At 40.8% G+C, this 13,833-nt stretch overlaps 1 protein-coding gene across 3 annotated transcripts in view; it reads right to left on the reverse strand.

Moving 5' to 3' along the window:
* Window positions 1–1,578: 1,578 nt before the first annotated feature.
* Window positions 1,579–13,833, reverse strand: part of TFDP2 (transcription factor Dp-2) — a 52,936-nt gene continuing 40,681 nt past the window's right edge. For all 3 annotated transcript variants that reach the window (XM_005489453.4, XM_005489452.4, XM_005489451.4), the window contains 2 exons: window positions 10,040–10,145; window positions 1,579–9,158 (listed from right to left, as the gene is read on the reverse strand). In XM_005489453.4, the coding sequence (XP_005489510.2) occupies window positions 8,990–9,158; window positions 10,040–10,145 (275 nt within the window). In that variant the 3' untranslated portion in view covers window positions 1,579–8,989. The remainder of the gene's footprint in view (window positions 9,159–10,039; window positions 10,146–13,833) is intronic.

Genomic DNA, 13,833 nt, shown 5'->3' on the forward strand with positions numbered 1-13,833 from the left:
CCTACACGGGTCACACGGCTCAGGGCAGCACTCGTGACACGGCGCTGGACAACGAACTATTGTTCACATCTATCTCCTATCCTACACTCGGGCTTGAGACGGAGTTTAATGAATAATAAACCTACACAAATTTGGGGGTTTTCTCGTTTTCCTGAATGTTTCCAGATATTTTTGCTTTCTAACAGAATGTATGGAATTCAACAAGATACAGTTTCAAATACTGTTATTTTTAACCAAGGACAATATTTGTTGTTGTCTTAATGTTTCCATTATTAGCACAGAGCACCTTAATTCTGCAGCAGTTACCATTGCTTGATTTCTTTTTCTAGGAAACATACAGATTTACCTAGGTGAAGAAAAACATAGACTAGTTTATATGATGGTATCTGGTTGGACAGAGAAACTCTAACCAAAAGTATTTGTAATTTCAGAGAGCACTATTTGCAGATTTCTTAGAGATCCATGCTGAGTACTTCTTAGAAAAGATGAAATGGGCTTTTATGCTTTCACATCTCCTCAGTTGCTTTGTTGGGTTCTTGGGGAGGAGATCCCCAGCTGAAAACACAGCACAAAGAACTAAGGAGTCTTTAGAGGAGAGTATTTATTCTAACCAGGTTCACCATCAGCTTTATGTTTCAGAGTCATTCTGATTATGGAGCACTGACACAAAAGAAGGTAAGGATTTTTAGACTTTTTTTTTTTTTTTTTAAGAAGCATAAATAAGGCCTGAATATCTTTATTGCTGGTATAAAGATTATACCCTCTCATCCTCTCATTTCTGCAGTCATGTTTCTTGCCCATAAAAAAGACTTTGCAAGAGTTCTTATGTGGTTATTTGCCAAATCTCTTAGTGAAAATGCTTTCCCAAATAGGCCATTGCGTTTTAGATGTAAGGAGTTTGTGGTAGAGTTTCTATTTATTACACAAGAATGAACTTACAGTTTTGCAAATCTTTGCTATTGTCTTTAACCTTTACTTTTAGCTGGTTTGAGATTAAAAATAGTGAGTCATGGGTCTTCTGTGCACATGGAGAAAAGCAAGCACTGTGACATTACTTGATGTTTTCATGTTTGGCAGAGTTGGAAAACCAACACAGGATGAAGAGGGACTGCATCTAATGCTGCCTAAATTCTTGTCATTTGGGTTCTTGCTATCAAAATAGGACGGTGTATGGAAGGATGTCTGTTCAGAGTCTACAGGTGTTTGAAGGGGGTTCAGCAGGATAGATCTAGCATGAAACTGGGGGAAAACACCCTGTTTCTGGGCCCTCTCTTAGGTACAGATTACCTGTGTGTCTTGAATGGATAGGGACAACAATACCCCTAAAAATGTTGTGATTATCAAATGTCACCATTTCAGAAGTCCAGCACCTCACCCTGGATAAGACAGGATGTTTCTCTGAAGGAGCAGCCAAGGAGGAGGCAGTTGCTGGACTGTGGAGTTTTCAGTAACCAGAGGATGCAATATTTCCCATGTAAAGCAGGGCAGTTCCTTGTTTTCCTAACGAGGTGCACAGACTGGCAGTGTTAACCTTGAGCAACCTTTTCTCTGCAGTGTTCTTCTCAAAGACAAGCTCAGTCCTGTTGCCTTGAAATTCTTTTATTCAGTTCTTCTACAGTTAAGGTTTACATTTCAGTTCACAGAAAACTGGTTGTTCTTCTCCAAAGCATACACAGCTTTCACCTCAGCCTGTCTGCTCCCCACCCCCATTTACAATGTACAATTCCCACTTGCAGCATTTTCAGTAAACATGGGATCAATTGAGTATACAGAAAAAGCTTCTATAAAATTTCCATTAAAAAAATAACAAGTATTTATTTACAAAGTGTTTGCTACTACAAAGTAATATTTCCTATTGGTTCAAATATACTATTTGCTAATGCCAGTGTTCCTATTAGGAAAGTAAAACTTTGTATATGCACTTTTCTTTATATCTTTGTCAGTGTTTAAAGCACATAAAATACTACCACATTTGTTTACACTACTCCTAGCCACGTACAATGTGGTAGTGGAAATTAACACTATTTGTTCATGACAAAAAAATCAGCATAGCTTAATAGCAGACTTTCTGCAAAAATAAAACTTTAGTTTATAATTTATAGGTATTTGGAAAGAAGGAAATCTGTGAAGAATTCAAAAATATGCAGCAAATGAAGATGAAAGGGAAACTTGAGCTTTCCTGAAGATACAAGAGCTTAGCACAAGAAATGGGAGAAAATTTTTCCACCAAAGTGTTTTGTGACCCTTTGTGCCAATACACATATTGGGAGAGCAAGATGAGTAGATTAAAAAAATTAATTAAAACTTCAAATCCCATATAATTAACATGCTTGTAATTGGATTTGTCTCTTCCCACCCACCATGTTTACAAAACCCTGCTTTCAGTTCAGCATTGGAGGTCATTAAACAGCTTTGTCCATGACTGGCCTTGTTCTTAAAAAAAAGTTTAATTTAAAACTTAATAGACTTTCAAGTGGTTTCTGCATTTTAAATATAAAAAGGAAGTGTCTCTACAATTACTTCCATGTAGAATATAGTGGACATTAAAAAGTGCTACTGTAAGGGTGGGGAGGAGGGCCAGACCTGCCTTGTCTGCCCCTTGCTGCATGTTGTAGCACCTTCAGAACACGGGCTGATGGCACATGAGCGTTCAGAATTCAGCAGCAATGCTCCTTGCCAAGGACTCATCCACTGCCAGGTCGTGCCCCAGGTGCAGCCAACAAGTCCTGCTGTAAAACTCTGCCTGTGGGTGCTGGCCAGTTTCTCCTGATGCTCAGTAAGATGTGCAAACACAAAGCTTGTGCCTTGGTGCCAGGGCATGCTGTGCAGTCAGGGCCTGAGGAACGAGGGCAGCCTCACATCCTGCTTCTCACAGGCTTGTTCTAAGCAGGATTCATTTGTTTTACAGTAGGTGCTTGGGAGATACAGTGTCATAACACTTGCCTATGCTTCTCTGAAGGATTTCTCATGGCCTTTGGGACAAGGGAATGTTTCAGAAACTCGTATGATGGGTTGTGATTCAGCTGGTGTTTTCCTGGGGAAATTACGGGAGATCCACTTCATCCCTGCATCAGTATGACCAAATCTACGAATTGTTAAAGCAATGACAATAGCAATGTAACAAACCCATCGAAAAGCCTGGAGACTGGTTCTGTGGACTTTACATTTTCTGATAGTTTTAATTTTTGTGGGCACTCAGAATAGTTGTGTGTGACCTGAAAATGTCAGCAGGAAGGGCTGTGGATATGTGATGTCCTTCCCTCTCTGGCTGCCTGGCTGGTGTGGGTGGGCAGCATGGGCAGCACAGGAACCAGGCAGTGTGAGGGACAAGTGTTTCACCCATGGAGAGGAGAATGGGCTAAAGCCAACTCAATTTGTCTTGGAAAGTTTCTGCATAGATGAGTTTGATTTGCAGCTACAACTGGCTTTAAATTTGACATTGCTGTATCCTGCTATCCCATGCTGGCCATATTTCTAAAGTACCCAGGCCTGGAGAATGTTGAGTGCTTAAGAATGGCATTTAGAGAAATCAGATTTAAGTGATTGCACTTTTCTAGCCAATACAGAAGACTAATAATCATAGAGATGCAAGTTTGTGCTTCTGGGATGTTCCTGTGTCTGCTTGGAATTATAATGGCTTTGTTACAGATACTGAACTCTACCAGTCAGTCTGCTTTTCTTCTTAGATAAATGCAAAAGTATTTATTTGCTCCATATTGGTCCTAACTAGGAGGCTTTCCCTTGGGATTTGGATGGTTAGATCTCAGATGTTACTTCTGACCAATTTTGAGCAAGGATTTTTGGCGGCCTGCAGTTTAGGTGGATATCCTAAATGTTAGATTCTTCAGTACTCTCAAAAATCTGGAAGCAGAAAAGAGAACATTTTGGTTTTGTCTGATCTCTGGGTGGGCAGACAGGGTAGGTGTGTCAAAGGTGGAGAGTGACTGTACAGCTGTGATGAGCAGCCCTTGCAGCTGTTCTTGGCACGCTGCTGTGTGTGCTGAGCATTCCCTCCCCTCCCTTCAGTGCCAGCTGGGGAGGGAGCCAGGGATGCCCCCTCAGGCACTCCCAATGAAGGAGCTGAGGGGCTCTGGCACACACAGCTCTGCAGTGACTTGCAAGGACAATAATCCTTGGCAGAGGGAATGAACTAATGGGAGTAACATTGCTTATGGGTGGTTTTTGGCAATATACCTGGACTGGGGAGAGGAGAGTTACAACCTCTTAAAAATACTCACCAGACAAAATCCTAACAGTTAAACAGGAAAGAGATAATCTGATTTGGGAACTCTGTTAAGTCTAAGGACTGAGTTTCGTGATGTTTTATGGTATCAGGATTGGGTTGTGTGAACACCTGCCAGCAGAAAATTAGGTATTTCGAGTTTTTCATGTGCTCAGGTAGGTGTGTGATGTCCTCAACATCACAAATGATTCATTGGTGCATTGCTTGCAGACAGAGGCCAGGATTCAAGCAGTGGCACATTTTAAACAACAACCCTCCATAAATGGGTCCTTGGCTTCTCCCTCCCCTGTTCATCACCGATGCTGCAAGAGGCACCTGAGACACCTGCAGCCTCAGGGACCCAGTGCAGCAGAAGGCTGTCACCTCAAAGGATGGCTACTACCAGAATTTTTTAAATCACAAATTAAAAAAGCACACATAATCTTTCCCCAGCCCATTACATCTGGTTATTTAATGTAATGATGCCCATGAGAGATTCCTGGAATGAAAAGATATAAATGAGGTGGGTCAGGCAGGATGATAGCTTGCTTTGGTTTGTTTTCTCTACACCATACCCTGTGGTGCTGGCTTTGGTTTTAAATGAATCCAAACCCCAAACATCTTTAACTTGCTAAAGGGAAAGTCTTTACCATCAGCTGCCTGATTATTTTCAGCTGAAAAGGTCCAGTTAACTACAAAAAGGAGTATTGCCCAGAGTTCAAATGTGGTTAAGTTTCAGCCATACTCTTGAATTAAAATAGTGGATTTGGTCAAAAAAAAGAGCACTTGAAATTTTAAACCTTAACTGTGGAATTGTAAATTCAAGCATCATTTCATGTGTGAACATGAAGGCCTCATTTTTCTTTAAAAAAACAAAAGGATTAAAATTGGGTTATTAGGCCTTTTTACATAATTTACTTCAGGCTGACATAGTTGATCAGCAGAAGCCCTTCTGTGGGAATTCTGTAACCTCAGCAATTTCTAGCTACTCAAAAGGATTTAGGGGTATTTGCAAGCTGTGGTTTAAAAATTAAAACCCCCTAACCAAAATGGAAACACCTACAACAGGGCTTTTACTGGGTTTATGGTGTTAGTTGAAGTCATACCTTTAGCTGAACTGGTCTTATTTGCTAGAGACACACCCTTTCTGAGATTAAGTTGGCATTAATTCCAATGTGGAAATGTGAAAATTGGTGCACTTTAATACAATTTTAAATACCAAAATCCACAAATATTTTGTTATATTTCCACATAATGGAAAAATGCTGTCTCCCACTCATAGTTTTTCATCTAGGTAGTGGAGCTGACAAGTTTTTCTAAATCAAATTTAGATTTTTCAAGCACCACGAAGTTAGTCCAGAAATAAAGTTTAGTGCACAATAGCTATAAAGGCATTTACATACAGCACTATATTGCTTGCAGTCAAGTGCCTCCTGAATGCATAACCAAGAGAGAGTGTTCCAAGACACAAAAACATCACTTAAATTTACCTTAAATATAAATTTGATAATGAAAATTTGAATAATGAAATAAATTTTAATAATGAAAATCTAAGTGCTAACTTTTTCTCATATGAAGTACAACCTAGTACCAGTTGCTGCTTGATTCCTGTCAATGAATGTCAGGGGTATTGCATGAGACAGGAGATGATGGTGGAACTGAATAGAAAATGGGAAAACCAGGCTTGCTCAGGACCATTTTATTGTGGAAAGTGTTTGCTGGCTCTCAGCAGGAGGGAGGGCCTGTGTGTTGCAGCACTGCCATGAGCTCAGTGAGAGCTCTGTGGTTTGTTAATATTCTCAAGCCCCTTGGTACTCACAATTGCAGCAGCTGCCTTTGGTGAGGTCTTGCATTTACCTGTTTTGGTTTGTGGTTTTTGTGTCTTTTTTAACTATGGCAGCCAAGATCACCAGGAATGATTGAAAAGTTTGCCTGAGATCATACCCAGGTGACTGTGGCTGGATCAGGTCCCAAATTCTCCCAGTTCCCAGACTTTAGTGTGGCCACAAGACTGCAGTGCTTCAGTTGAACTTCATCCTCAACTGGTACAAAGAAGCCCAAGGAAAGAATTTACTTTTGAAGTCTCTTCTAAATGTTCTAACTTGTTTTGTCCTTTGTATTCAACTAGTCCAGGAAAAATAACTTTTGAAGGCTTGGTTCAACGGTCTAATAAATGTTATGTGTGCCCATATTTTTTATCTTTAAATGTGATAGTTTGATGTTTGCCAGAAAGCAAGCAGCTGTGCAGGCTGCAGCTCTGAAGGGCACAGACATCAGTGGAGGAAAGGTGTCACTGAAGATCTTCCTTCCCCCTGTAAAGCAGACTGGCTGCTAATAAAATACATTCCATTTCTGGGCTGGAAGCCTTTTTTTTGCCAGGTTCTTATAGTTCAAAGTGCTGCTCTTCAGGAACTGCTTAGTGTTTTGCTGTTTTTTCTTTTTACATCAATCTTGAGTGGGAAATGTGAAGAAAGTGTAAAGTAAAATGTGTCCCTAATGTATTGCTGGGGAGAGGGTGGTACAACTACTCTGGAAGATATTTCCCTGTAAAGAATTCCTTAGGCTCATGCATATGTAAGTTACCTTTGATATGTCCTTTCCAATGAAAGCTTACCACTGGGCAGTTTTGAAAAAGCAATGGGTTTTTTAACAATGAAAGTGATGCTCTGTTTAAATGAAATGTCAATCATGAAGCTGACAATCCCATACTAGTAGGTGTGAAGTACCTGCTCCCTTCTCCCCCCATTTCAAAAGTGAGCCACTTGGCTCAATGCACTGACTCTCTCAGCAGGAATACTTTTTTGTGTCTGTAAAGCTTTTCTGGTATGGAGGTAGTGTTACAGATTGGGTGGAAGTGAGGGGGTGAGAAGCCCTCGGTCTGCTGCTGCCTGTGAGCCACGAGCACAGCATGGGCTGAGCAGTCTTGCCCCGAGGGTGAGTACCATAGCAGGCATTTCAGTTTGTGCATTTGCTATTCATTTGTAAAACAGCTCAGTCCAAAGCCATGGCTAGCACTGGTGCTGCCCTCAGGCACTCCTCAGGTGCAGGAGTTTGAAGTGTCTGTGAGAAGTTCCTATCTGGATGCTTCTGTTTGTAATGGAAACGTGTGGGCGGTGTTTGTCTATGCCTCACAGTTTCACCTGTGGCTGACAGCCCTGGGCTAACTCCTGCACACAGCCAGGCAGCTCTTGGGCTGGGGCCTCGTTTTGTCTCTGTAGCTCAGGCTCGGTGCTTTTGGAGTGAGTGCAGGTTTGGCTGTAGAAGATGCTGGGGACACAGCCCAGGCTGTGAGAGCGATGCTGCAGCAGCCCAGGGCAGCGGCTGCCATTGCTCAGTGAGCAGCAGCACAAGAGACCTCACCCACCCCCAGAGCAGAACAGAGCCAGGACAGCTGCCCCAGACTGCTGGGACATGGGGCAGCCCCTGCAGGCACTGGGAAAACTGGCAAGATTGACCTCATGAACAACAGTTACCTTAGAGCTGGGCAAAGTCCTGGCCACTGGAACACCATGGGAAGAGTACATTTACAGTGTATTTTACATTGATATTCAAGGTTTTGGGGTTTTTTAAAAGGTCTTTATGATTGGATGTGATGTTAGCTATGGAAAACACAGCCTCCTGCTGCAAGTCTGAGTTTAACAGTTCACATGGGATATGTGCTGAGTAACTTGAGCCACAGAGTATTTTACATGGTTTGACACAACTTTCAAAGGTGCATCAAGGTGAGTGCAACGGAAGTTACCGATAAGAAAGTCTGTCAGAATGCAAAACATGAAACAATGTATTGTTGAAATTTAATTTTTTTCCCTAAGAACCTCAGCCTATGATTTTAAAAGTTATGTGACCTGCCCACCCCAAATTTGAAAAGACTGCCTTGAAAACACACTGCCTGAGATCCTTAACATAGTGGGAGGCCTTTTTTAAAAAAACAAGACATGCTCTAATTTCAAAGGGATTATATAAAGTTAGAACAATAAAGGAGAAACTACACTGAATACGCTGTAATCTAGAAACACAATTTTTTTACTTATTTTCCTTGAAAAAAGCTGGTGCAGAGAATACTGTTTTTTTTCCTGACTGTTTTAATAATGGCTAAGAATAATCACTTAAAATAAATTAGGCCTGCAATATAAATGAACATATGAACCTTTTATACTAATGCTTCCTGTTACTTTTAGAGTATCTAAAATGGATATAAACTATTTCAAGATTCATTTAATCACTTGCAATTTATATTACTTTAAGAATCTTCTATACAGCAAGTTGAACAGAAAAAAAGCAAACATTTCAACAGTCCCTTTTCCCTATAACCACTTTCATACAAGATAGTTTTAAATTATGATTTTAGCACATTTGTGTGTGCTTTCTCCCCCTTTTTCTAAAGGCAGAACAGCCGAAAGACAATACAAGAATCAGCTTTTACTGACTGACTGTTTTCTCCTCCACCTGAAAAAGACAAGGGGAAGACAGATACTCGAGTCCCAAAATGGAAAAGATGATCTTAAGGTTTACTTTGCCAGATCTCCAGGGACTTTGTTCTTTTCCTCATTTATAGTTTATAAAACCCACTTTGCTCTGTCTCTGCACGTCACTCTGTGTTCAGTTACACAATTCTTCAATTTCAGCTATGGATAAACTTGTTTTGAAGCTTCCATTTTGGTTCACCAAACACAGTGCAAACCAAGGCAAGAAACCAGTAAAATCCAAACAGGAACTCCCATTAAGAATATTTGAGCAGCATTTTCTATATTCCATTCTCTCCTGTCCTCATTCTGGGGAGGAAGAATCCTCATCTTCATCCTCTTCGTCCTCCTCGTTGAAGGAGCAGGGCGTCTCGCCCCGGGACGCGGCACTGCTGGACTGCTGACTGCTGGGGGCAAGCAGCTGCCCCGTTGCTAAGGCCACTTCAGCATCCACACACAACCCTGCGTTCTCACTAGCAACACAACAGAAACGGGCAAGTTTAGAGGGCTTCTCAGGAGGTTTTAAGCTTTTCCTTTTTGGCCTCAGTTTTTCCTCTAGTCAGAGAAATGCTACCAACAAGGAAAAATCCCAAAGTGTTACGGTAAACACAGCTATTAGTTAGGAGAGTTGATAAAACATTGGAAAATTGCATAAAAAAGAATATTGGGTGACTTCTTTTTTTTTTTTCATAATCAACTAATAGAATTGCTTAAGCTGAAGAAAAAAAAGGAAATCCGTTTTAGTTTCTTTAATACACAGAAATGTTTGCAATATAAAATGAAGCTGTTAATTGTTATGAGAAAGAGCCTGCTGCAAAACATTAATCCCTATTTCCATTTTTTGTGGTACAGGTAACCTCCAAGCAAAGTCTGCTGCTGAGGCAAATTTAAGGTTGGGGTTTTGCTCATGGTGTTTTTTTGTTTGGTTGTTGGTTTTTAATTTTAAATTCTTATTAAGTTGTGTGGACTAAACTTCTTTCATGAAAGGTTAAATAGCAGTGCATTTAGAGAGCAGACATTCTTGTGCAATCTTCAGAAATATTACCGGGCTTTTATCCACATGTAATTATCTATCTGTAGTCCATGCCCAGGCAGGAATTTAGGGTTAGTCAGGAAAAGGGGCTTGGAAGTGATTCTATTCTTATGAAACATAGGTACAAAATAGCTGGTATGGTCAAAGCATGTTGATTTGACCTTTCAAACATAATTTTCCTTCATGGAAGACAGAGACTTTTGCACCATCAAAATCAGCCATGATAATATCTCAATTCCTGCATGCAAATGGTATGAAATAGCAAGGTTACTAATGTACCACATATATAACTATTCTTGAATAAAAAATAATTTTATTTACCTTGATTTAGCATCATATGTGCTTCCAGCTGCCTCAAAATGGGAAACTGCTTGTGCTGAACTTGAAATTAACCCTTGGTTTACCCATGAAAATCCTGCAGACATATCTAGAAGAAAGCATAACTATTTATGATAGTTACTTACGTTTTTTCTTTCTTTTACAATTTTAAACTTTGCATTCACTTTGCAATTAGGATTCCTCAATTTAGTTTAGAAGGTACCAGTAGCTTGAGTTTTATACTGTACATGTGTCCTGTTTAATCAAGATGAAATTATATCCTGTGTTTGTGGATTCACTTAAGCCTTGCACTCAGCTTTTCCCTCTGTCTGAAGAAGATTCACCTGGCTGGTGACTGTATGCAATCACAGGTATCTGAAATGAGTTCTGGAGTCCTTCATGGAAACTTACTGCCACAGCCTGACCCTGTGAAATGCCCAGACAGCTCCAAGTGCCTTGGCTGCCCCACTTGGGGAGGGTACAAAGGAATTGTATTTATTTGGGTTTGAGACAGTGCAGTGAAGCCACCCAGGCAGTCTCTGAGTTGGTGTTTCAGGCAGTTTCAGCCTGGTGCTCTCATGGCTGGCTGTGGGGCAGCATCCTCAGCCACTGTGCCCCCAGCCAGAGCTGGGCAGCAGCTGTGGACATGCACAGACCATGGCAGAGGGCTGGTGCCAAGAATGGAAGAGAGAGCCCGTTGTACACTGCACATGAGACATGAAAGGCACTCTCCTCCCTAGGGACAGGAAATGGGGGCGTTAAGACCATTAAAATGGTCTGGCAATAATGCCAAGTTTCTTTAGGCAGTTTGTTAAAAACCCCCTGAGAGAAGTGGAGGTTACTAACAACCCCCACAGTACCTGTTTTCAAATTCCCTAACAAGTAGTTATACCTGTCAGTTGTTTCCAGTTACGCACATTTCTGCCAAGAGAATCACCAAACCAAGTCTACTGACCCACTTATATCTATGGATTTTTTTTGTGTTTCTAATTTGTTTCTTAGATAAGGCATTTCTAGTCACCTACCCAAATTCTATCTCGACACGAAGTTAGCATCAAAACAAAGTTACCAAGACTGTCTAGTTCTTTTCTATGGCACTTGCATCTGGTTCCAGCTAGATGCATTAAATCAGAAGTCAGAGTCCTTACTGTTAAACTCTGTGCCTAACCAAGCCTCTGTTTTAGACAGCACTGGGACTGTACTACTCATAATTATCTCGAGTTGTTCTATAATAGCAGGTAAGAGAAATAACTGTGTTTGTTACACACACATTCTCATTTGTCCTGTGTCTTTGTCAAGCGTTGGTTCCTCTAGATTTGGCAGTGCTGCCTAGCACAGGGACTGTTGGAAGCAGGCTGACACAGCCATGTAAATTGGCTTCACAGGCTACCTTGGTTTGTGCTGTGGAAAGCTGTTGCAGCAAGGTATTTAAATGCCATGGTACCAAGCAAGGCTAGCAAGGGTGGTGTTCCTGGCAGCAGTCCTTGGAACATGATAGCAAACGTTGATAAATGGCAGTTTTGGGGTGATGTGTGAGGACAGAATAGATGAGAACAGTTAAGTGTGCCTGGAGCTCGATGTCTTTCATCAAGATTGCGCTAAATGCAGGTTTCATGTTACAGAGAACGTGTTCTCACAGCTTCCTCCTGTCTGTGCAGGAGGAGGCTAAACCATTTGGAATGACTGCATTGTATTTAGACTAATAGAGCTGTACCTCAGAGTTGTTCCCTGTATTTTGAAGGAGTGTACCTGTGTGTACATGTTTAATATTTCAGAAGAATAACAAGACACTGCTGGTAATCATGTGGTTTATAAACATTTCTGGATAATAACTCGTTAGTCTTCCTTTTGAAGAGCAAAGTAGAAGCATGGCAGAAAGGTGGTTCATAAAAGCATATCCCTGCCTTGAATTTTCATTGCCTCATATTTCTAAATATAATATATATTTCAATAATATAATATGTATTTCAACTTTCCAGTGGGCTCTGAGGAGCAAGGGATAAGAAGTTTGTGAAAGGTGGGGAGTTGAAGCCATTTCCAGTATGGTTAAAGTCTGTCAAAACAGAAGTGTTCCTACAATGAAAAGACATTTCTTCTGGCAGTGTAGATCAATTACTAATAGCTACACATAAAACCAGGGAAAGCAATTTGAATAAACCTTCCCAAGATGGTGCAGTCCAATCCATAGTGGCATTGTTATACACTAGGCATATCTTGTAGCAGATACTCTTGGTAGAAATTTATACTTTATTTGAGAGGGCTCTAAAGCAATACACTCAATAGCTTTAGCAGTTAATGTACAAATGCTGCATGGGAGTGTTCTTGACATCTGAACAAACTTGCTCAGGCAGTGGGTGCTCTTAGCTCTTTAGTTCCATCTCCAGCCCATTCTCCCATCATGGATAATTACACAGGTAAACAGCAGAGCACTTCTTCACACAGGTTAACAAACCAAGTCCTAAACTCACCACTTTGCTCACTGCCTCAGTGGGAAACATAAGGTATAATGTTGTTACCTCAACTGTTAGTGCCTCAGAAACCTTATTTCCTGCTTTTTTAAACATCTGCAGCCTCATTTCTAGTAGTCACAACTCAACTAACAAAAGTGGGACTTAGTTTTGTGTTAAGTGCCTGTAGGAAGTGTACAGCCCAAAAAAGAGAGATGTTACTCTGGCTGCCGTTGTGCGAGTTGATGCTTGTCCCAGGAGTGTTTCTGCTCACCCAGCAACCTCACTGCCCCCTTTGCACTTGAGCTGTTCTGGCTGGAGCCCTTTGCTACATAATTCTTTTGTTTAATTGATGCAAACTCATCTGCCAGACAAAGCCTGCACTTTATTACCAGGAACCAGCTCAGGGAGAGCACATGGGAAATCACCTGGGTCAAAATGCAGAAATGGGCAGGAATGTATGATTAGGATTGTGTCCTTGGGATGTCCTCTTAAGCTGGGGCAAGTGTCATGTTTTAGACATTGTCAGTTATGACAGTCAAGCAGCAGAAAAATGTGTTACAAAAATAAGGTAAGATACACAGAATCTTGGAGGTCAATATGCCTTAGCTTCTGCTGATTTCAGTGGCAGGCATACCTGGGAATCACACCAGTGTAATATTTAAAATGCATATTACAAAAATACATTTATTTACTAAAACATGGTGAAACTAGCAAACCTAGAAGACACTACTTTTATGAAATTTGGGCACTTGAAAAATGGCTGAATTCACACAACCTCTTCAAAAGAAAATCCACCAATAAAGCTTTGATGTGCACATCATCAGTTCAGCAGTTCCAAGCATTTTATGTGCCTGTTCAATGCAAAAAGAAAGTTACTGCTTTTCAAAGCTGAGATGATCCAACATTTTTTGTCAAGTAAAAGTTTCTTTAGTTTATCTGGTTTACACTTAGGATTCTTCCAACTGCTTCTCTAGTCCTACTGGTAAGCATTATAGTGCAAACTATTGTTAGTGTTTAGAAGTCAGGAATTATCTGAAATAATGTCCAGGCTAAGGTCAAACTGACATTGTACAGGAAATAATTCACCTATTTGGACATGATAGAACAGGAGTGGCTTCCAGAGCAGTTGTGTGTCTGTCTAGACTGGCTGTCTAGAGCAGCTCCTGGTTGCTCAATGAATCTTGATTGCAATATATTTACTCAGTGAATCAATAAGAGACCTGGATCTGTTTTCCTGGTATAGTGGTGACTGAAGCCACTGTCCTTGGAAGAGCCATCATGACAATGTAGAAGTAACCATGAATTCTAGAAACCAGGGATGACCCTTCTATTTCCCTACTCTTGCTG

This window comes from Zonotrichia albicollis, chromosome 9 (genome assembly GCF_047830755.1).
Source record: "Zonotrichia albicollis isolate bZonAlb1 chromosome 9, bZonAlb1.hap1, whole genome shotgun sequence".
NCBI classification, from domain to species: Eukaryota; Metazoa; Chordata; class Aves; order Passeriformes; family Passerellidae; genus Zonotrichia; species Zonotrichia albicollis.